The sequence below is a fragment of the Scyliorhinus torazame genome, chromosome 15, assembly GCF_047496885.1.
Source record: "Scyliorhinus torazame isolate Kashiwa2021f chromosome 15, sScyTor2.1, whole genome shotgun sequence".
Taxonomy (NCBI): domain Eukaryota; kingdom Metazoa; phylum Chordata; class Chondrichthyes; order Carcharhiniformes; family Scyliorhinidae; genus Scyliorhinus; species Scyliorhinus torazame.
The window spans coordinates 126,486,102-126,510,855 of NC_092721.1; the positions used below are offsets into that span (position 1 = coordinate 126,486,102).

Genomic DNA, 24,754 nt, shown 5'->3' on the forward strand with positions numbered 1-24,754 from the left:
GGAAGCATTGGAAAGGGTGCAGAGGAGATTTACCAGAATGTTGCCTGGTATGGAGGGAAGATCTTATGAGGAAAGGCTGAGGGACTTGAGCTGTTTTCGTTCGAGAGAAGAAGGTTAAGAGGTGACTTAATTGAGGCATACAAGATGATTAGAGGATTGGATAGGGTGGACAGTGAGAGCCTTTTTCCTCGGATGGTGATGTCTAGCACGAGGGGACATAGCTTTAAATTGAGGAGCGATAGATATAGGACAGATGTCAGAGGTAGGTTCTTTACTCCGAGAGTAGTAAGGGCGTGGAATGCCCTGCCTGCAACAGTAGTGGACTCGCCAACACTAAGGGCATTCAAATGGTCATTGGATAGACATATGGACGATAAGGGAATAGTGTAGATGGGCTTTAGAGTGGTTTCACAGGTCGGCGCAACATCGAGGGCTGAAGGGCTTGTACTGCGCTGTAATGTTCTATGTTCAAACAGGTTTTGTAAAGGGCAGGCAGCTTTTTAGTAATATGATGGGGTTGACCCCCTCATGACCCCGTCGAGAGCCCAGGTACCAGAGGTAGTGGTGTCCATGGATGGGGAGAAGGTGACTGGGTGGAGTGGCAGTACCTGTTTGAGGTCCTGGGAAGGTTCGGGTTTGGGCCAAAGTTTGTGGCATGGGTGCACCTTTTAAACGTGGCACCGATGGCAAGTGTGCAGACCAACGACATGGGCTCACGAAACTTTGAACTGCACAGGGGAACAAGGCAGCGGTGCCCACTGTTGCCACTATTGTTTACGCTAGCGATAGCGCCTCTGGCAATGGCTCTTAGGGGGTCGACAGAGTGGCGAGGGATTACGAGGAGACGAAGAGAGCGTCAGGTGTCGCTATACGCAGACAATCTACTATTGTATGTTTCGGACCCGCTGGAGAGCATGGAGAAGATCATGGGCTTGTTGGGGGCTTTCTCGGGATATAAGCTAAATGTAGGACAAAATGATGTGTTCCCGGTGAACGAGCTGGGTCGGCGAGCCAACCTAGGGGGGTTGCCATTAAAGGTAGCATTGGGCAGCACGGTAGCATTGTGGATAGCACAAATGCTTCACAGCTCCAGGGTCCCAGGTTCGATTCCAGCTTGGGTCACTGTCTGTGTGGAGTCTGCACATCCTCCCCGTGTGTGCGTGGGTTTCCTCCGGGTGCTCCGGTTTCCTCCCACAGTCCAAAGATGTGCGGGTTAGGTGGATTGGCCATGCTAAATTGCCCATAGTGTCCAAAATTGCCCTTAGTGTAGGGTGGGGTTACTGGGTTATGGGGATAGGGTGGAGGTGTGGACCTTGGGTAGGGTGCTCTTTCCAAGAGCCGGTGCAGACTCGATGGGCTGAATGGCCTCCTTCTGCACTGTAAATTCTATGAGGTGTCCAGAGACCTATTTAGATACCTGGGGATTCAGGTAGCAAGGGAATTGGCGATGTTACATAAATGGAACCTAAGAAAGCTGGTGGAGGAGGTTAGGAAGGGTCCAAGATGAACATTCTGCTGAGGTTTCTCTTCATATTCCAGACACTTCCGATCTTTGTACTGAAGGCCTCTGAAGGGGGGTGTCCTGAGATGAGGCCCCTTAAAACTGGATAGCTAGGATAACACTAGAATAGTTCTACATAAGTTAGTTTATTAAGGATTGAGACTAATCATAGAAAGTATACCCTGTAATCATTATTAACCATTAAACATGTATTTTTAGGAAACTAGATACGATTATCTCAGACTTTGCATGAGCAGGGAAAGTGCCAAGGGTTAAGAGGACCCTGTTACTGAGACAGAGGCAGAAGAGAGAATTGATGTTGCCGAAACTGCCTACATTATTACTGATGATGTGGAGATGCCGGCGTTGGACTAGGGTGAGCACAGTAAGAAGTCTTACAACACCAGGTTAAAGTCCAACAGGTTGTTTCAAACACTAGCTTTTGGTGCACTGCTCCTTCCTCAGGTGAATGAGGAGGTATGTTCCAGAAACACATATATAGACAAGGTCAAAGATGCAAGATGATTGTTTGAATGTAAGCATTTGCAGGTCATTAAGTCTTTACAGATCCAGTGAGAGGGATAATCCCAGGTTAAAGAGGTGTGAATTGTCTCAAGCCAGGACAGTTGGTAGGATTTCGCAAGCCCAGGCCAGATGGTGGGGGATGAATGTAATGCGACATGAATCCCAGGTCCTGGTTGAGGCCGCACTCATGTGTGCGGAACCTGGCTATAAGTTTCTGCTCGGCGATTCTGCGTTGTCGCGCGTCCTGAAGGCCGCCTTGGAGGATGCTTACCCGGAGATCAGAGACTGAATGCCCTTGACTGCTGAAGTGCAGGGTAGTTTGCTGCCTTCAGAACAGCGACCACGGCACCACACAACCCTGCCATGGCAATCTCTGCAAGAGGTGCCAGATCATCGACATGGATACCACCATTACACGTGAGAACACCACCCACCAGGTACGCGGTACATACTCATGCAACTCGGCCAACGTTATCTACCTCCTAACGCTGCAGGAAAGGATGTCCCGAAGTGTGGTACATTGGTGAGACCATGCAGACGCTGCGACAACGAATGAACGGACATCGCGCGACAATCACCAGGCAGGAATGTTCCCTTCCAGTTGGGGAACACTTCAGCAGTCAAGGGCATTCGGCCTCTGATCTCCGGGTAAGTGTTCTCCAAGGCGGCCTTCAGGACGTGCGACAACGCAGAATCGGCGAGCAGAAACCTATAGCCAAGTTCCGCACACACGAGTGCGGCCTCAACCTGGACCTGGGATTCATGTTGCATTACATTCACCCCCCCCCCCCCCCCACCATCTGGCCTGGGCTTGCGAAATCTTACCAACGGTCCTGCCTTGAGACAATTCACACCTCTTTAACCTGGGATTACCCCTATCTCTGGATATGTGAACACTTAATTAACTGCAAATGCTCGCATTCTAAGCATTGTCTTGCATCTTTGACTTTGTCTATATGTTTCTGGAACATACCTCTTCATTCACCTGAGGAAGGAGCAGTGCTGCGAAAGCTAGTGTTTGAAACAAACCTGTTGGACTTTAACCTGGTGTTGTAAGACATCTTACATTATTACTGGGCAGTGAACATGGAGAAGGTGAGGCAGTGGTGGGATGGAGAGGAGGCAGAATGGGTTAGGATGGAGGAAGAATCCTGTAGGGGGTCCAGCTTGAGGGCTATAGTGATGGCGGCATTGCCAGTGTTGCCAAGGAAATACACAGAGAGCTCGGTGGTGCAATCCACAGTGAAGGTCTGGAACCAGCTAAGGAGGCATTATAGGATAGAAGACAGTAAGAAGTCTTACAACACCAGGTTTAAGTCCAACAGGTTTGTTTCGATGTCACTAGCTTTCGGAGCGCTGCTCCTTCCTCAGGTGAATAAACATAGGATAGAAGAGATATGGGTGCTGACGCCGATGTGCGAAAACCATGGTTTTGAGATGGGGGGAGGGGTGGGTAAATGGTGTGTACAGGAAGTGAAGACCAGTGGGGCTGGTTAAGGTGAGGGATCTGTACCTGGAAGAGGGGTCTGCCAGTATAGTGGAACTGAAGGAGAGGGTAGAACTCCCGAGAGGAAATGAGTTTCGGTACCTACAGGTAAGGGACTTCATGCGGAAGGTTTGGAAAGAGTTCCCCAGGTGGCTGAGGTACACCATGCTGGGTCGGGATGTGGAAGAGGAGGGTAGGATCGGAGACCTATACAGGTGGCTGGGAGAGCAGGAAATGAGCAGGTGGGGAAGTGGGAGGAGGAGCTGGGAGGGGAGATAAACTGGGGAGCATGGAGTGAGGTGCTATGAAGGCTAAATGTGATATTGTGTGCAAGGATGAACCTGATACAGTTCAAGCTGGTAAACAGGGTACATATAACTCTTGCAAGAATGAGTGGGTTCTTCCAGAGAGTGGCAGACAAATGTGGGAAGTGTGGGCAGGGACCAATGAATCACGCACATATATTCTGCGGCTGTGAAAAGTTGGAGAGATTCTGGGTGAGAGTGTTCGCGGTGCTAACAAGGATACTGGAGGAAAGATTCTGGGTGAGAGTGTTCGCGGTGCTAACAAGGATACTGGAGGAAGCGGTTGAGCTGAATCCTTTGGTGGTGATATTTGGGATATTGGAGAGGCCAGAACTGATGGAGGGGTGGAAGGCCTATGTTGTGACCTTTTGCCTCTGCTTGGTGAAACATTCTGTTGGAGTGGCGGTCAGTAACGCCACCGGGGGTGGCGGCCTGGCTGGGGGCTTGTATGACTTTCTTCAGCTGGAAAAGATCATGTACGAATTAAAGGGTTCGGTGGAGGGCTTTGAGGCAAGTTGGGGGATGCTCATGGCCGTGTTTGAGGAGCTGTTCGCCGCGGGGAGGGAGGAGGGTGGCAAAAAAGAGAGAAATTTGTACACCTGTATAGTTGTGTGTTGGAAGTTTGCTCCCCGTTACCTTTTATATAACTTTGGTATAAAATGTATAATCTCTACTGAAACAAGTATGTTCCAGAATATGGATACATCCTCTTCGGAGAACTGGACATTTTACTTCACTGGCACAGGATACTGAAGGAGGGGGTCAAATAATAGAATAAAACACTTGGGGAGGATGTAGTATAAAGGGTTAATAGCTAGTGATGTCAGATCACATGTTTCTAGACCTCGGATGCCTCAAAGGAGCTTCATGCATGTACATAGTTGTAAATAGTTGATAAACATTTGGAAGTTCCTGGATGCCTTGTTTCCAGTAGATTGTTAAGTAGGTCCTGGGTCCATTTGTGATATTACTGAAAAAAGTTGTTTAAAATACTTACCCAATTCTTTTTTTCCCAATTAAGGTAAATTTAGCGTGGCCAATTCACCTACCCTGCACATCTTTTTCGATTGTGGGGTGAGAGCCAATCAGACATGGGGAGGATGTGCAAACTTCACACGGACAGTGACCTGGGGCCGGGAGCAAATCTGGGTCCTCAGCGCCGTGAGACAGTAGTGCTAACCATTGCGCTACCGTGCTGCCCCTAAAGAAATGCCTCAAGAATTAGTGAGAAGGTACCTTGGCTAATATGTTTTGGGTTCGCATTACAGGATTTAAAAATTGATTATAAACATTCTTCACTAATATTATCAGTTTAGTTTTATCCCAGGTCTTCCTGTTGTTCTGTGAAGACTAGTAGCACTACAGAAACTAGTTGGTTAACATAGTGGATGCTCCCCTGAAACTGAGTCAAAAGTGTAGAGGTGAGCAAACAATGTACATATTCTGCCACCCAATAGTTCTAATCTAATCCTGGCACTTGGCTAACTTTTATGAATTAACATGGGCGGCATGGTAGAGCAGTATTTAGCACTGTTGCTTCACAGCGCCAGGGTCTCAGGTTGCATTCCAGGCTTGGGTCACTGTATGTGCGGAGTCTGCATGTTCTCCCTATGTGGGCTTCCTCCGGGTGCTCCGGTTTCTTCCCACAAATCCCGAAAGATGTGCTGTTAGGTAATTTAGACATTCTGAATTCTCCCTCCGTGTTCACGAACAGGTGCCGGAACGTGGCAACGAGGGGCTTTTCACAGTAATGTCATTGCAGTGTTAATGTAAGCCTACTTGTGACAATAAAGATTATTAATATAATTACTTGAATTTTCTGGACTTCAAAATGCATTGAATTGCAAAACTAGGGATGTTGATTGTTTTTTTGAGGCGGCACGGTGGCACAATGGTTAACACTGCTGCCTTGCAGCACCAGGGACCCGGGTTCAATTCTGGCCTTGGGTGACTGTGTGATGTTTGCACATTCTCCCAGTGTCTGTGTGGGTTCCCGTCCACAGTCCAAAGATGTGCAGGTTAGGTGGATTAGGCATGGTAAAATTGCCCCTTAGTGTTCAGAAGATGTGTGTGTTGGATTGGGTGGGAGTGGGGTTGGGGTTAGATTTAGATTTATTGTCACGTGTACCAAGGTACAGTGAAAGGTATTGTTCTGCGTACCGTCCAGGCAGATAGATAAATTCACATAGAGATAGACATTGGGTGAAGCATATGGAGTATAGTGCTACAACATTAGAGAAGGTGCATCGAGAAATCAGTTCAGTCCATTCAGGAGTCTGGTAACAGTGGGGAAGAAGCTGTTTTTGTATCTGTTGGTGCATGTTCTCAAACTTTTGTATCTCTCTGATGGAAGAGAGAATAACCCGAGTGGAGGGGTCTTTGAATATGCTACCCGCTTTCCCAAAGCAGCGGGAGGTGTAGACAGAGTAAATGTATGGGAGGCAGGTTCGCGTGATTGACTGGGCTGTGTTCACTTCTCTCTCTGTAGTTTCTTACGGTTTTGGATTGAGCAGTTGCCATACCAAGCTGTGATGCAGCCAAAAAGATGCTTTCTATGGTGCATTTATAAAAATTGGCAAGGGGCAATGTGGACATCCCAAATTTCCATAAGTTTCCTGCAGATGTATAGGCACTGTTGTGCTTTCTGGGTCGTAGTGTTGACGTGGGTGGACCAAGACAGATTTGTGGTAATGTGCACACCTAGGAATTTGAAGCTGTTAACCATCTCCACCTCAACACCATTGATGCCGACAGGGATGTGTACGATACTTTGCTTCCTGTGTCGACGACCAGCTCCTTCGTTTTGCTGACATTGAGGGAGAGATTGTTGTCATTACACCATGCCACTAAGTTCTCTGTACTCTGACTCATCGTTGTTTTGTCGTGTCATCTGCAAACTTGTAGATGGAGTTTGAGCTGAATTTTGCCTGCAATCATGTGTGTACAGCTCGGGGCTAAGTACGCAGCCGTGCAGTGCCCTGGTATTGAGGACTATCATGGAGGAGGTGTTGTTGTTGTTTATCTTTACTGATGGTGATCTGTGGGTCAAGAAGTCGAGGATCGAGTTGCAGAGAGAGGAGCCAGGTCCTAGGTTTTCGAGTTTGGATATGAGCTTGGCTGGGGTTATGGTGTTGGAGGCGGGGCTGTAATCAATAAATAGAACTCTGACATAGGAGTCCTTATTGTCGAGATGCTCCAGGGATGACTAGGGCCAGGGAGATTGCATCTGCTGTGGACCGGTTATGGCACTATGCGAATTGCAATGGATCTAGGCATTCTGGGAGTATGGAGTTATGTGTCTCATGACAAACTCTTGAAGCACTTCATAATGATAGATGTCAAGGCCACCGGACGCTTGTCGCTGAGGCATGTTGCCGGTTCTTCTTTGGCACCGGTATGATAGTGGTCTTCTTCAAGCAGCTGGGAACCTCCTGAAGTGAGTAGCCAGAGTATGAAGATGCCTGAGAACACACCCACCAGTTGGTCCGTATAGGATTGAAGTGCACAACCAGGGACTCCCATCAGAACCCGTTGCTTTCTGTGGGTTCACTTTCAAGAAGGCTGATCTGACTTCTGAGATTGTGGCGGTAGGTATGGGTATGTCCGAGGCTGATCAGGCAGTTGACAACAGTTTTTTGGCTTCCTGCTTGAAATTAGATGAAATGCATTGAGTTCATCGGGGAGGGGTGCTCTGTTGCCTGAGATTCAACTCCGCTTTGTTTTGTAGACCGTTATATTGTTTAAACCTTGCCACAACCAATGAGAGTCCATGTTGTTAGTCTGTGAATCTAGCTTCGTCTGATATTGTCTTTTGGTGTCCCTGACGATTTTGTGGAGGTCCTACCTAGATTTCTTGTATAGGTCAGGGTCACCTGTCTTGAATGCCTCAGACCTGGACTTCAGTCGGGAGTGGATCTTCCAGTTAAACTATGCTTTCTGGTTGGGGAACACACGTACTACCTTCTTTGGCACGCAGTTTTCTATAAGCTCGTTGATGAAGTCTTTGATGGTGGTGGCATACACGTCTAGGTTGGCTGCTGAGTTCTTGAATATGGACCAGTCCAAGCAGTCGCATAAGAGCTCTTCCATTGCGTCGGACCAGCGTTGCACAACCTTCTTATCCGGATTCTCCCGCTTAGGATTCTGCTTAGAGAGAGCAGCATGGTGGCGCAGTGGTTAGCACTGCTGCCTCACGGTGCCAAGGACCCGGGTTCAGTCTTGGCCCCGAGTCACGGTCTGTGGAGTTTGCACATTTTTCCCATGTGTGCTTGGGTCTCACCCCCACAACCGAAAGATGTACAGGGTAGATGGATTGGCCATGCTAAACTGCCCCTTAATTAAAAAAAGGTTTCTCCTTCTATGCCAGGAGAAGGAGCACCATTTTGTGGAGCACCATCTTGTGGAGCACCTTTGATGTTTGCATAGCAGTGGTCAAGGATGTTGGGGCCTCTGGTGGGTCAGGAGATATGTTGATGGATGTTTGGCAGTACACGAGGTTGGCCTGGTTGAAGACCCCATACACAATGAACAAGGCCTCCGGGTATTCTGTTTCACTGTTATTTATAGCGATGTACAATTCATCAAGCGCCTTCTTCACTTCTGTCTGGGATGGGATGTAGATCGCTGTAATGATGGCCGAAGTGAACTCCCGTGGTATTCAGTCGGGTATTCCAGGTCTGGGGGGGGTAGCAGTTCGCCAGGGTAGCCACGTCTGAGCACCAGGAAGAATTGACGAGGATGCAAACCCCTTCATCCTTCGCCTTGCTCGAGGACACCGTATGGTCCATCCGGCGTATTGAGAAGCCCCTGGGTTAGATGGCACAGTCCGGTGAGGCAGGAGTGAGCCATGTCTCTGAGAAGTAAGTCGAGCGTTACGCTTGGCCAGCTTGTTTTCGAAGCTTGGACGTTTGTCAGGAATATGCTGGGGAAGGGAGACTTGAAACCACGTTGTTTTAGTCTCACCTGTAGACTGGTGCGTTTCCTTTGTTTCCGAGGTTGGCAGCTGCTTCTGGATGGGTCTTGGAATCCGATGGGAGAAATCTGATCTTGTGGATGTTAAGTGGTTGTGTCTGGAGGGGTCCTGGGCTCTGGTTGCGGTTTTGGTGTCGCCGGACGGGCATGTTCACGATCTGGTCGGACCCCGGGGTTCCGCGAGGGTGGATCTACCCATTCGGCTTGTTCGGGTCATCGCATAGGAGCTTTGTTGATTTGGGGTCGTTTAGGCCGGGTTTGGTCTTTGTGTCCGGTTGAACCCGGTCACGTGGTCGGTTCCAGTGTCGTGGTCGGGTTGGGCGTTCCTGAAGTTAGGCCTCAACCTAAGCCTGGTTGGGCTTACTCGTCGATCCTTTTCTTCTCCACCTTCAGGCGAGTCTGGGTTCTGGGGGGGCCTCTCCTTGCTGGGTCAGGCGTTCTGGGAACTTCGGGAACCGGGATGGCGCTTCGTAGGTCGGACGCTCCGGGAGCCGGGTCGATTTCTAGGCGAGGTCGGGGTTGGACTTCTGCGTCGGGCCTCTTATGCTTCCGGTTCGAGGTCAGGGTTGGGTCATGTGGGTCGGTCCATGGATGTCAGAGGATCTCCAGACCTGTAAGTAAACATAAAGAGCATAATATTAGTTTTAGAATTAAGTTTCAAAAGATTAGTATGGTTGGAATAGATGTTGGAAGAGGACCTGGGGGGGAGAGCTCACTGAGGGTCGTCATCTCCGGCTCCATATTGCGATTTAATCTCGGGGATTGGGTGGGCCTCAGTAGGTTTCTCTTTCAGAGGGTCGGTGCAGACCCGATGGTCTGAATGGCCTCCTGCACTGTAGGGATTCTATTATTAAAAAAATGTGGCTTTTATCTATGATAACTTCACAGATGTCAGCTGAAGTATTGTATTTTGTGTGTTGCTGTATTTCTTTGTTTTTGTTGCAATTGATAAAAATAGTACACTGTAACACTTTGGCTAATTAAAACCATGTTCTGATTCAAGGAAAATTTTCTGGAAAATAAATTGTGTATGAAAATCAACTAAATTTAGATGAAGTATAAAACTAGATATCAAAATGATAAGTAGCTTTGTGCTTTATAAAATACTGAGATTGATAAACGTTATCATACATTCTCCCTTGGTATTTCTCCTTACAATTTACCAAAACATTTATTTAAATTGTCCTAGTATAACGCATCATAAAGTGTTACGAGAATTATATGCACAAATGAAATGTAGTAACTTGTCCATATGTTTATTTCACAAATAATAAAAGACAGACACTATTTTGCTGGTGTACAGTGTTTTACAATGAATGTAGCATATGTTGTCCCACAAGTTTCCATGTTTTGCTGTTTTTAATGTCTAATTTAAAGGTCATGGGATTCCAATTTCAACAGTTTGTTTTATTTTCATTTTGTTTTAGGACTCCACAGTAAATTTAACCAGAATAAATTTGAAAAGCAACACATGTATCAAAGGTAAGGTTTTTTCCCCCAATTGAGTAATGTAAAAGAAGCACTAGGTGTTTCCCCGACGATTTTCCCTCAACATCATTCACCGAGCTGTTGATTCTCACGTCAACCCCCTTTTTTGTGAGGGGAGTTTCACAGCTATCATGTACTTCACTCCCTGAGTCACCAAGCGACACTTTTGTTTAAGATCTTTATTCAAGCTATAGCAGGGGACGTTGCCCACCATGTGGTCCACAATTTCCCCACACAAATGAAAACAACGGTAATTACACCTTCGGCTCAATTTACATACATCTTATTTGAAGGTAAGCAATATCCAATCTCAACTAATAGTCCTGATCATTTGTTCCCCTCAATGGTATTTAACCAAGTCCAGCAACTCTATACTTGTCTAATTACAATATTCAATTGTCAACAATAATAATAATCTTTATTATTGTCACAAGTCGGCTTACATTAACACTGCAATGAAGTTACTGTGAAAATCCCCTAGTTGCCATACTCCAGCGCCTGTTCGGGTACACTGAGGGAGAATTCAGATTGTCCACATTACCTAACATCACGTCTTTCAGGACTTGTGGGAGGAAACCCACGCAGACAAGGGGAGAACGTGCAGACTCCGCACAGACGGAGTGACCCAAGCCGGGAATCAAACCTGGGAGCCTGGCACTATGAAGCAACAGTGCTAACTGCTGTGGTACCATGGCATGTACACATAGCTATACTATCAATAAGCACATGTCTATGGTCCTTGACTGTCTGGCACCCTGAGCAGTGACTTATGGCTTCTATCAAAACTTATTTGCAATCTTGGGCTGTTATCTGGAAAGCAGTTATTTATGGAGTTACTGCCCTCTTGTGGTCTATCAAATCCCTCCTTGTCCATTGTTTTTGCAACTGTACCTTGCAACCCTAGCAGTTCAGGAACTCTTTTTGCAATTAAAGATTTCTAACCCTTCAAGATGTATTAAAGCCATGATGTGGAGATGCCGGCGTTGGACTGGGGTGAGCACAGTACGAAGTCTTACAACACCAGGTTAAAGTCCAACAGGTTTGTTTCGATGTCACTAGCTCGTACGTACATCATGTACATACTCGTGCGACTCGGCCAACGTTGTCTACCTCATACGCTGCAGGAAAGGATGTCCCGAAGCGTGGTACATTGGCGAGACCATGCAGACGCTGCGACAACGAATGAACGGACATCGCGCAACAATCACCAGGCAGGAATGTTCCCTTCCAGTCAGGGAACACTTCAGCAGTCAATGGCATTCAGCCTCTGATCTCCGGGTAAGCGTTCTCCAAGGCGGCCTTCAGGACCCGCGACAACGCAGAATCGCCGAGCAGAAACTTATAGCCAAGTTCCGCACACATGAGTGCGGCCTCAACCGGGACCTGGGATTCATGTCGCATTACATTCATCCCCCACCATCTGGCCTGCGAAATCCTACCAACTGTCCTGGCTTGATACAATTCACACCTCTTTAACCTGGGGTTACCCCATCTCTGGATCTGTAAGGATTTAATCACCTGCTAATGGTCGCATTCCTAGCATTGTTTGGCATCTTTAAATTTGTCTATATATGTGTTTCTGGAACAGACCTCTTCATTCACCTGAGGAAGGAGCAGCGCTCCGAAAGCTAGTGACATCGAAACAAACCTGTTGGACTTTAACCTGGTGTTGTAAGACTTCGTACCATGTATTAAAGAGAAGGGTTTTCTTAGCAGGTTATGCTGGTGAACGGAAGTGAGGTGGTGTGGGAGAAGGCCAAGAGCGGTGGCTGTGGGGAGGGGGGAAAGGGAAAGGGGCGGGGAAGAAAGGGGCCATCTAGGATGGGCTAGGTGCAGAGTGGAATGAAAGGGGCAGGAGTTAAGTGGGGAAGATGACGGACGGTAGAGTGGATTGGAGGCACAAGCCTCCGGTAAGGTTGGTAACGTGGGACGTCTGGGGACTGAATAGGCCGGTTAAAAGGTTGCGGGTGTTCGCGCACCTCAGGAGCTTTAAAGCGAGGGTTGTCTTTTTGCAGGAGACACACCTCCGTGTGAAGGACCAGGTTAGGTTAAGGAAGGGGTGGGTCGGGCAGGCTTTTCACTCTGGGTTTGATTTGAAATAGAGGGGTGTGGCGATTTTAATGAGCAAAAAAATGGAATTCGTGAGTGCGAAGGAGGTGAGGGAACCAGGTGGGAGATATGTGATTGTGAGTGGGGTATTGGAAGGGGCACTGGTAAATATGTATGCCCCAAATTGAGATGATGTGGGTTTTATGAGGGGGTTGCTGGCAGCAATCCCGGATTTGGCCACGTACCAGTTGATCATGGGAAGAGATTTTAACTGTGTCCTGGAGCCGAGGGTGGATAGATCGAGCCCCAGGTCGATGGGTAGGGTACGAATGGCAAGGGAGCTGGGGGGGTTTATGGAGAGGATGGGTGTAGTGGATCCATGGGGCTTTCAGAACCCAGGGGGAAGGGAGTATTCTTCTTTTCACACGTCTACAAGGTGTATTTGAGGATTGATTACTTTGTAGTGAGTCAGGAGATTTTGGTTGGGGTGGAGGGGGCAGAGTATGCGGGGATAGTTATCTCGGACCATGCACCCCACTGGCTGGATATTCGGTTCAGTACGGGACGAGAGCAGAGGCCGAGGTGGAGGTTTAACTCTGGGTTGTTGGCGAATGGAGGTTTTTGTGATAAGGTGCGGTTGGCGATTATGGATTATGTGGAATTCAATCAGAATGGGGAGGTGTCGGCGGGCATTTTTTGGGAAGCACTGAAGGCAGTGGTCCGGGGAGAAATTATTTCATTTACGGTTCGTGCGAATAAGGAAAGGTGGATGGAACATGACTGATTAGTGAGCGAGATAGTGGAGATGGACAGGGAATATTCGAGGGTGCTCACCGTGGAAGGATTGGAGAGGAGGAAAAAGTTGCAGGAGCAATTTGACAGGCTGACAACAGGAAGGGCGGTAGGGCAACTGCGTAGGGCAAGAGGGGTGCAGTACGAGTATGGGGAGAAGGCGAGCCGCATGCTGGCACACCAGCTGCCGAGGCAGGCTGCGTCCAGGGAAATATTGAAGATCCGGGCTGGGGATGTGGTGTCAGAGCCAGGGAAGATAAATGAGGCATTTAGAGAGTATTACCAGAGACTTTATGAGGCAGACCCAGGATGAGAGGAGGGGGACATGGGGTGGTTTCTGGACGAGCTGGAATTTCCCCAGGTGGAGGAAGCAAAGAGGCAGGCGTTGGAGTAGCCCCTGGGGCTGATGGAGTTGCTGGATAATATCAGGGGAATGAAGTCTGGTAAGGCCCCTGGGCCGGATGGGTACCCGGCAGAATTTTATAAGGAATTTGCGGCGGACCTGGCACCACATCTGTTGGGGGCGTTTAATGAAGCACTGGAGAAGGGGGAGTTGCCAGAGACGATTAAACAGGCAGTAATCACACTAATCCCCCAAAAAGGGAAGGATCCGGTGGAATGTGGGTCGTATAGACCCATATCACCATTGAACACGGATGTGAAAGTATTGGCCAAGTTGTTGGCGGGGAGGATGGAGGATTGTGTCCCGGGGGTGGTTGCAGAAGATCAAACAGGCTTCGTGAAGGGCAGGCAGCTCGTAAGTAATATAAGTCGGCTGTTGAATGTGGTGATTAATCCGTTGAGAGCTCTGATACCGGAGGTAGTGGTGTCCATGGACACGGAGAAAACATTTGATCGGGTGGAGTGGCGGTACTTGTTCGAAGTTTTGGGAAGGTTTGGGTTTGGGCCGAGATTTGTGGCATGGGTGTGGTTGCTGTATGTGGCGCCAAGAGTGAGGGTGAGGACCAATGATATGAGCTCACGAAGCTTTGACTTGCACAGGGGTATGAGGCAGGGGTGCCCGCTGTTGCCGCTGCTTTTGCGCTGGCCATAGAGTCATTGGCGATGGCTCTCGGGGGGGGGGGGGGGGGGGGGGGTCGGCAGAGTGGCAGGGAATAATGAGGGGACAGAGGGAGCATCGGGTGTCGCTCTATGCCGATGACCTCTTGCTGTATGTTTTGGATCCGTTGGAGTGTATGGGAAGGATTATGGGCCTGTTGGGAGGTTTGGAGGGTTCTCGGGATACAAGCTGAATGTAGGGAAAAGCGAGGTATTCCTGGTGAATGAGCTGGCACAGCGGGCTAATTTAGGGGGGGATGCCACTACGGTAGCGAGGGATAGGTTTATGTACTTGTGGATTCAGGTAGCGAGGGAATAGACGAGGTTCCATAAGTGGAACTTAACAAAGCTGGTGGAGGAGGCCAGGGAGGATCTTAAGAGGTGAGATACACTGCACTTAACGTTGGTGGGGGGGGTCCAAATGAATATTCTGCTGAGGTTAGAACATAGAACATAGAACTCTACAGCACAGTACAGGCCCTTCGGCCCACGATGTTGTGCCGAACTAGTCTGAAACGAAGATCAAATCAACCTACTCCCAATCATTCTAGTGCACTCCATATGCCTATCCAATAACCGCTTGAAAGTTCCACTACCATAGCTGGGAGTGCGTTCCACGCCCCAACCACTCTCTGAGTAAAGAACCTATCTCTGACATCCCTCCTATATCTTCCACCATGAACCTTATAGTTATGCCCCCTTGTAACAGCTACATCCACCCGAGGAAAAAGTCGCTGAACGTCCACTCTATCTATCCCTCTCATCATCTTATACACCTCAATGATGTCACCTCTCATCCTCCGTTGCTCCAATGAGAAAAGTCCTAGCTCCCTCAACCTTTCCTCATAAGACCTACCCTCCAATCCAGGCAGCATCCTGGTAAATCTCCTTTGCACCCTTTCCAATACTTCCACATCCTTCCTATAATGAGGTGACCAGAACTGCACTCAATACTCCAAATGTGGTCTAACCAATGTCTTGTACAGTTGCAGCATAACAACCTCATGGCTCTTAAACTCAATCCCCCTGTTAATAAATGCTAACACAATCAGGAATTGGGTGGTGCGGGAGGGGGTCGGCATGGGTGCGTATGGAGGCGACTTCATACAAGGGCACCAGTTTGGGGGCATTGGTAACTGCGCCTCTGCCGTTCCCGCCGGCAAGGTACTCCACCAGTCCAGTGGTGGTGGTGGCCCTGAGAGTTTGGGGCCAGTGGAGGCGGCATGCTGGAGCAGTGGGAGCATCGGTCTGGGACCCAATCTGTGATAATCACCGGTTTGCCCCGGGGAGTCTGGACGGGGGGTTCCGGTTATGGCGGAGAGCAGGGATTGAGAGGATGGGGGATCTTGTTTATCTTTCAGGCTCTCCCGATCTTTATACCAAAGGCCTTTTTTCGGAAAGTGGACACAATCATCTCTGACTTTGTATGGGCGGGGAAGATGCCGAGGGTGGGGAGGACCCTGCTGCAGAGGCACCAGGGGGGTTGGCGTTGCCAAACTTGCTTCATTATTATTGGGTGGCGAATGTGGACAAGGTGCAGCGGTGTTGGGAAGGAGAAGGGGTATAGTGGGTTAGGATGGAGGAGGAATCTTGTAAGGGGTCTAGTTTGAGGGCTATGGTGATGGCAGCATTGCCAATGGCTCAGAGTAGGTGTTCGGGGAGCCCAGTGGTGTAGTCCACGGTGAAGATATGGAATCAGCCGAGGAGGCATTTTAGGATGGAAGGGATGTCGGTGCTAACGCCGCTGTGCGAGAATCATGGGTTTGAGCCGGGGGAGATGGGTAGTGTATACAGGAGGTGGAGGGATGTGGGGCTGGTCAAGGTGAAGGATTTGTATTTGGAGGAATGGTTCGCCAGTCTGGAGGAGCTAAGGGAGAGGGTAGAGCTGCGAGGGGTAGTGAGTTCAGGTATCTACAGGTTAGGGACTTTGCACGAAAGGTCTAGAAGGGGTTCCCTAAATTGCCGGGATACACCCTGCTGGAGCGACTGCTTCTTCCGGATGTGGAAGGGGAGGGAAGAATTGGGGATATAGATAAGTGGCTAGGGGAGCAGGGAGGTGAGCGGCTGGTGAAGATCAAGATCAAGGAGAAATGGGAATGGAGATCAATTGGGGAGTATGGAGTGAGGCACTGCGAAGGGTAAACGGGACCTCTTGTGCAAGGATGAGCCTGATCCAGTTTAAGGTGGTGTACAGGGTGCATATGACTCGGGCGAGAATAAGGGTTCTTTCAGGGGGCAGCAGATGAGTGTGAGAGGTGTGGGCGGGGGCCAGCGAATCATGCGCACATGTTTTGGGGTTGTGAAAAATTGGGACGTTTCTGGGTGGGAGTGTTCGCGGTCTTAGCCAGGATAGTGGAGGAGGGAGTGGACCCGGACCCTTTGGTGGCGATATTTGGGGTTTCAGAGAAGCCGGAGCTCATGGAGAGGAGGAAGGCCGATGTCTTGGCCTTCGCCTCTGATTGCACGGCGACAAATTTTGCTGGAGTGGCGGTTGGCATCGCCACCGGGGGTAGCAGCATGGTTGGGTGCCCTGTATGACTTCCTGCGGTTAGAGAAGGTAAAGTATGAGTTAAGGGGCTCAGCAGGGGAGTTTCAGAAAAGGTGGGGGATGTTTGTGACCGTGTTTGAGGAGCTGTTTGTTGCAGGGGGGTGGGGTGGGGGGGGGTGGGGGGGGGGGGGGGGGGGGGGGGGGGGGGTGGGGGGGGGGGGGGGGGAGGAGAAAAATCTGTACAAACTGTATAGTTGATTGTTGGGAAGAATGTTTCCTGGGGTGTTTATTTGCTGTAACCTAATTTGATTCAAGTGTGAATAAAATGCGTTTTATTTTAAAAAAGAGAAGGATTTTCTTTTCTTCTAGTTGAGCAATATAGAGGAAACACAAGTGGTGTTTCCCTCAATGATGTTTTATAAATTGCTTTTCACTACACCAATATATATTTTTTATTTGCTACCGCAAACCTAACCTAAACACTCGGGTATCAGGTTTATCCAAATACACCTAAGAATTTAAAGCATACAGGTGGGGGAAAAAATGGGATGATAAGGGCACACCTTCCGAGGTGGTCTCATTTACGATTAAGGAAAGCATGTCACTGCGGGTCAAAGTTGGAAAATCGGTCAAGACGACAATGTTATGCATTGTTGGAAGGGAACAGAGGGCAGAGCCCCAACCCAGTTTGTGTCAGATTTATTCAAAAAGGTGGTGAGCGAGGAAACTTCCCCAATCCCCGGAGGTAGAGATCACTGTGTCCTCCAACTGAAGCCTTGCCAGGTGTTCTCGCCCGCGAGCCATTGTGGTATGGCTCCATCGCTACAAAGAAAAGGAGCTCGTGGACAAGGGAGCACCTCGATGTCACTTGTCATAGTCACCCAATTAGGATTTACTGAGATATGAGTGCAGATCTGGCAAGGAAGCGAGCAGCATTTAACAACAAGTCTATGCATACAGGGAAGAAGTAAGCTTTGGATTGATTCACCCTGCCCCGCTCTGCATCATATTTAACGGTGAAAACTCTTATTCGACACGCCATATGAAGTGGATTCTTGTCTTCAGTGACAAACTTAAATCTGTACGAAGTCTTACAACACCAGGTTAAAGTCCAACAGGTTTGTTTCAATGTCACTAGCTTTCGGAGCGCTGCTCCTTCCTCGGGTGATGTTTTTGATCTTTTCCCCACCTGAAGGGCAAAGTATTTGAGGGCAAATAGTACAGGAGTGCCTGGGGAAGGTAATACACCTCTGGTATGGATGATGCATAGATCAGTGGAGGAGGAGCGCAACGAGAACGAAAGTGCTGTTGGAGCAGGAGTGTTTTTGTGGTGTGCCACAGGGAAAGATGGCGGAGGGCAAGGGGACTCTTCACCTGCCCAATGGGCGATGGAGCAGTTGGTGGAGTTCCTGAAAAGTTTTGGCAACCGAGGAAAGAGGCCCTGGAAGACCTAGCCAAGCCGGTGGAACAGCTGAGATCTTGGATCAAGCGGATTGAGCAGAGGCTGGAGGCCCGGTGATCCAGATAGTGGAGGTGGTGGGCAAACACAAGGAGCAGTTGACCTTGTTGGTGGCTGAGATGGGAGTGATGCGGGAGAGACAGAAAAAGCTGAGGGAGAAGGTGGAAGATTTGGAGAATCGCTCCAGAAAACTAAAACCTAAGGATTGTCGAGATGCCTGAAGGCAGTGAAGGTGCGGAGGCCCTGTGAAAGTGGCAAAGATGATGGAGAAGTGATGGGGAAGGGGGCCTTTGATCGGCCCCTGGGGGTGGACCGGGCGGGCGCACAGAGTGCTGAGGAACAGGCCACAGGCAGGTGAGCCGTCGAGGGAGATGGTGGTGCAGTTGCACCGCTTTCTGGACAAGGAGAAAATCCTTCAATTGGTGAGGCAAATGTACCTGGGAAGGGAAAGAGCTGCAGGTGTACCAGGACTTGGGTGTGGAGCTGGTGAAGAGGATGGCCGGGTTTAACCAGTTTAAGGCTGCTCGCTTTAAAAAGGTGAGGTTAGAGGTACTGTACCTGGCCTCGCTGTGGGTGACTTTTCAAAAGTGAGTTTTATTTTGACACGCCAGAGGAGGCGATGAAATTTATGAGGGGCAATGACCTGGGAGGAATGTGAGGACATTGAACTTTGGAGGAGGTTTGGATGTTCTTTAAATTGTTTGATGGGTTTTCGGGGGCAGGTACTGACGGGTGAGCAACGATGGTGAGTGTGCCTTTTGTTACTCTTGAGGGATAGATGGTTGGAGGGGAGGGGCATTAGAGGGGGTAGGATGGTTGAAGGCCTTTGAGAGGGGCCACCATGCTGGCTGGTTTGTAGGAGTGAAGTGGGGAGGGTTGCTATGCGGAGGGGGAGGGAGTTTTGTTTGAGTGAAGGTGGGACGGGTTGCTGACATGGGTGTGGTTGGTATGGCACAGTTTGGAAGTGATCAATGTCGGTGGGGCACGTGACGTGGGCCAGTATGACTGATTGGCAGGGGAAGGGGGCGAGGAGTGCCCCCCCCCCCGGACCAGGCTGGTCACGTGTAACATGAGGGGGTTGAATGGGCAGGTTATACGGTCGCGTGTCTTCGCGTATCTGAGTTTGAAGGCAAACGTGGCCTTTTTCCAGGAGACACAGCTGAAGATAGGGGACCAGGCGAGGCAGCTGAAGGGATAGGTGGGGCAGGTGTTTAATTTGGGCTATATATGAAGGTAAGGAGTGGGGGATGGCGGAGTTGGTTAAAAAGTGTTTGAAGTGGGGAGTATTGTGGCCGATCCGGGGGGTGGGGTGGAGATATGTGATGGTTAGTGGAAAATTGGAGGTGATGTCAGTGGTTCTGTTAAATGTCTATGCACTGAATTTGGGATGATGTGGATTTTGAGAGGCGGGTGTTAAGGAGGATTCCTGACTTAGACTGATTAGGGGTGGATTTTAATACAGTCACGAATTCGAGCTTGAACCAGTCGAGTCCCAAGTCGTCGAGGGTGTTGGCAGTGGCGAAGGAGTTGAGGGAGTTTATGGAGCACATTGGGTGGGGGTGGGGGGCTTCTCCCATGTGCACTGGATGTACTCTTGGATTGATTATTTTTGTGCTAGAGAAGATGTTGCTGGTGAGGGTGGCTCACTCGGTGCATTTGGCGAATTGTGGTTTCCAACCACGTGCCACACTGGGTGGATTTGCGTGTGGCCCGGGCAGGGGGGCCCAGTGCCCGCAGTGGAGGCTGGATGTGGGGTTATTGATGGATGAAGAGGTGTGCGAGTGGATGTGGCCTGCCATTCGGATATACGTGGAGTTAAATGATACTGGGGAGGTCACGCTGTGGGAGGCACTCAATGCAGTGGTTAGGGGGGAGTTTACATCAGTTTGGGTGCATAAGGAGAAAACGGTGCGGGAGAAGAGAGCAAGGCTGGTGGATGAGATTTTGAGGGTGGACAGGAGATACTTGGAGGCGCCGGAGGCAGGGTTCTTGAACGAGAGGCAAAGGCTCCAGATGGAGTTTGGGTTAGTGTCTATGGGGAAGGCAGTGGGACAATTACAGAGGGCCAGTATATGAGTATGGGGAGAAAGTGAGTAGGATGTTGGCCCATCAGTTGAGAAAACAAGAGGTGGCGAGGGTGATTGGCAGAGTTGGGGATGAAGGTGATGATGGACCCGGAGGGGGGTGAATGGGATGTTTTGAGGCGTTCTATAGAAGGTTATACTAGTCGTAGCCACCGACCAGGGAGGAGGGGGTACGGCGGTTCCTGGACGGGCTGGTTCAGGGGCTGGGGGCTCCAATTAGGTTGAGGGAAGTGATAGAGAGTATGGGTAATGCAGGCAGGGTAAGCCCCAGGGCTGGATGACCGGTAGAGTTCTATAAATAGTTTGGGGCAGATCTGGGGCCACTGTTGGTGAGAGTGTATAATAAAGCAAGTGAGAGGGGGATTTCCCCCCCTACATTGTCGCAGGTTTCCATCTCCCTGATAAGAAGGATAAGGATCCAGAGCAGTGTCAGTCCACATTGACTCTTACCAATTTTTGTAGATGCATCATAGAAAACACCCTATCTGGCTGCATCACAGCCTGATATGGCAACTGCTCGGCCCAAGACCGTAAGAAACTACAGAGTCGTGAACACCGCCCAGTCCATCACACAAACCCGCCTCCCATCCATTGACTCTGACTACACCTCCCACTGCCTGGGGAAAGCAGGCAGCATAATCAAAGACCCCTCCCACTCGGGTTATTCTCTCTTCCAACCTCTTCCATCGGGCAGGAGATACAAAAGTCTGAAAAATACGCACGAACAGGTTTAAAAACAACTTCTTCCCCGCTGTTACCAGACTCCAAAATGATCCTCTTATGAACTGAACTGATCTCTTCACACGTCTTCTCTACTGAGTAGTGCTACACTCCGTATGCTTCACCCGATGTCTGTATCTATGTATTTACATTGTGTATTTATGTATGTCCCATGTTTTTTCATGTATGGAACGTTCTGTCTGGACTGTACACAACAATACTTTTCACTGTACCTTGGTACACATGACAAATCAAATCAGGTTCTGAAAGTCTTCTTTCAATAGAATGTTGCTACTGATTATTTTATAATATCATTGTGTAATTTCAATTTTCCAGAGGTTTCAAAAATTACTGGATAACCTTTGCAAATCTCATTTTCTTTAAATTTTAGAGTACCCAATTCATTTTTTCCAATTAAGTGGCAATTTAGCTTGACCAATCCACCTACCCGGCACATCTTTGGGTTGTGGGGGTTGATACCCACGCAAACATAGGGAGAATGTGCAAACTCCACCCGGACAGTGATCCAGGGCCGGGATCAGAACCTGGGACCTCGGCGCCATGAGGCAGCAGTGCTAGCCACTGTGCTGCCCCTGCAAATCTCATTCTTAATAGTCAACCTTCTGACTAATGTTGCTATATTTACTCGTGATAAATATGGCCGTCAATAAGGTTGCCCTTCTTTTGTCTAGATATTGATATTATATTGCTTTCAGAGTCGCCAGGTATCAAATGATACCCCCACAAGGTTCAACCGGATATCGATCAAAGACCCAACAACCAGTTAGCTCGTTCAAGTTCAATAATACTTTATTTACACACAAGATTAACTTATACGTGCAACATAAACACTACGAGCTAAATTACACCTAACACTATGACAACCTGTACTTAACTTCAGGCATCCGGCTTAGGTCAGAGGAACAGTGGCCTTTGTTCGAATCTGGATCTGCTGGGTCTGGAGAAGTAACTGCGGTTCAGCTAGGCTCATTTGTCTGGTAGCGAGCGTTGAACTTGGACTTGCTTCTGGTCGTGGTGCTGCAGTTGGAGATGGATGTTGCCGGAGCGCCAGGTCCAAAAGAGATCGAACACATGGCAGTGTCTCTCTTTACCCTTTGGGGGGGGGTTTCATGCTCTTGGGCGGTCCTTCGGTTTGGACCCAAGAATTCGGCAGACTTCAATCATTGCCTTCGATCTGAGCCAATAAAGGGGCGTTTGCCTTGATGGCTGGGCGTGTCCTAAGCGGTCATTGACCTTGCTGATTATGCTTCCTGAGTAAAGGGAGTGGCACCGATGTGTCTGGAATTGTATCGGATACCTGAGTACCAGTCCTTTGTCTTAGGGAAATGGTCATTAGAATGCAAATCGGCTGGGGTTTTCGATACTGTCTGGTTCTCTGCTTACAAATATACATTTAGGCTCTGAGCCTGCCTGAATCTTGTATTGGCCATATTTCCCTTGAGTCTTTGCAAATGTCATGTTTCTTTGTAAGTGGCCATCCCAGATGGCTACAGTCCGCCCTCTTGATCCTAAACGCGAAGCGTGGTGGATCACACTACTGAATCTTCATCTGTTCTTTGGTGTGCCGGGTACCCTTAATCAAGGACAGGTTCTACACTACTCTGTCCTATCGATTGGAACATTTACCTAATTTTTTTAACACATCACACATCTATAAAAATTCTAAGGGCACTATAACATTCAATCATTCATTTAACTTCTTTTACACAAAGGGGAACCTCTAACTGTCCTTACCTAAACTACACTTATGCTGCTAGCTAATAACCAAAATAACTTCTGTTACAGTACAAATATTTAAACAATGGCAGCATCACTACTTAAACTTATCACATTTGCAGAAAATGCAACTTTTATTGAAAACCGCGGAATTTATTAGTCAGAAAAAGGGTTCAAAAAGAGTGTGGGGTCTGTTGAAGTCTGAGAAAAGGGGCTCTGAGTGTATATTTTGGGGAGCGGGAGGCTCTCCTTCGCCATTTCCGAAGTCGTAAGTGTCTGAACGACATTGCATAGTATGGCAACAACTAATAGGGCTTCTACTGTGTATGAGAGGGAATATCATTTTATGATAGCGCACCATGTGGGGGTATCAATGTTTATTTCCATGTAAGGTGTGGTGTCCGGGCTAGGGGTATCGTGTGGTATGGTTGTGTTTGGGGCCAATGTGGTGTGGGTTACAGGGGCCGTCAACGCGCGCAACTGTAGTGATCCAACGATGATCATGATGGAGGTCATCAGTTCTGTCTTCATCTTGCCTTTTGTTCTTTGTATCCTCGTATATTCCTGGGGGTGCAAGCATAATATCTATTGTTGCCGTTGTTTAATATCTCGTTTGTCCGTTTCTCCTTAATATCAATTTCCCATTAGAATTGTCACCATGTGTGGCTCCCTCATTTTTTTTTTTAAACCAACCATTTTGGAGACAAGACGTCCAAGAAAAAAATTCTGTCACAGTGCAAGCAATCTCGCAGCATGTGGTCAATGCGTTGAGTGGGCGGACAATTTCTCCGTCCAGTGTTGAGGTAGTTTTCCATAGCAGCAGATTTTGTTTCAACCAAGTGTGTTGAATGTGTAAATAGCAGTTGGGGGTAGCGACCGAAGGGTTGTCGGAAAGCAAAAAGAAAACTGGCAAAGTCCATTCTTTAAACCACACCTAAAAGAACGCTAAAAGAGTTTTGAAAAGAACTTTCCAAATCAGTGGGACACTGGGTGCGTATGAGCCGCGTGAACCAGTGGAGACAGTGGCAAATCATAAACCAGTCGGACTTAGCCTGTGGAGGCTGGTGGAGACAGTGGCGCGGCAGGGCAAGAATGGGTGGAATCCCTGGGTAGGGCGGTGATCAGTGCCGTTGCTCCGCTACCCGAGCTTGGCTGACCAAATACATAGGGGGTCTTCAGGCAGGGCGGAGATTAGTGCCGTTACTCCACTGCCTGGGTGACCTTACAAGAATGGAAAGAATTTGAATATGGACTTCCGACAAACTTGTTCCTTTAACTACCATTTTGGCGTCAAAAGAGTAGTTATGACTGCATCAAGAAATTTAGCATGAGACCGAAAGAAGAAATTGTATCAAAACATTTTGTGAGAGGTCAGCACAAATAGTCATACAAAAGACAAACATTCAACATTTAAAAATAACAAATTAAAGAAAGAAAATTGGGCAGGCTCCATCAGAAAATAGGACACCGTAAATCTCAATCAGTTCCTTTCTCTCATCATCTGGACACCTCGGTTCCATTCCGAAAAGGGTCGTAAAGGGGTTACCATGGTGGGAGTCAAACTCTGACTCATCACCATCTCCCGGTTGTCAAACTCGTGTCTGGCGTTTCTGTGCCATGGCCGCGTGGGCCGTCGTGGGATCCATTTCATCATTTCTTGTCAACCGACAAGAGTTATCGCGGTGCCATTGTTTCTTGGCAAAGGGGGAAGTTGTATCGTCGGGCGGTGGGTCTGGTTCTGGTTGAGGCAAATAAATGGTATCTGAGGGGCCAAACATATCTTGGTCGGTGTTACTGAGGCTGTAGTGACTGGAGCCTGGTCTGTTTTGCCATTGGTCGGGGATCTCCAGTAAGTCCGTTGTGCTGTCGCTCTCGCTCGTGGCCGAATCAAGTCCGCGGCGGAAAATTATCACTGGGGGCGGAGTCAAAGTTGTGTCTGTGGACGTGCTGTCCTGGATGGGGGAGGGTTGGATTAGGTTGCCAGTGGGCAGGCCGTCGTTGTCTGCTATTGCCAGTGAAATGTGGTGTGAGTGGCTGCACTGAGTTCCATAAAGCTTAAGTTGGTTTATATGAAACCATCCTGATTTTCC

General features: G+C 48.7%; 1 protein-coding gene across 3 annotated transcripts in view; it reads left to right on the forward strand.

Annotated features, from left to right (window-relative positions):
• LOC140391804 (coiled-coil domain-containing protein 138-like) overlaps positions 1-24,754 on the forward strand; it is a 183,847-nt gene that overhangs the window by 15,441 nt on the left and 143,652 nt on the right. For all 3 annotated transcript variants that reach the window (XM_072476701.1, XM_072476703.1, XM_072476702.1), the window contains exon 2: positions 10,216-10,270. In XM_072476701.1, coding sequence (XP_072332802.1) covers positions 10,216-10,270 — 55 coding nt within the window. The remainder of the gene's footprint in view (positions 1-10,215; positions 10,271-24,754) is intronic.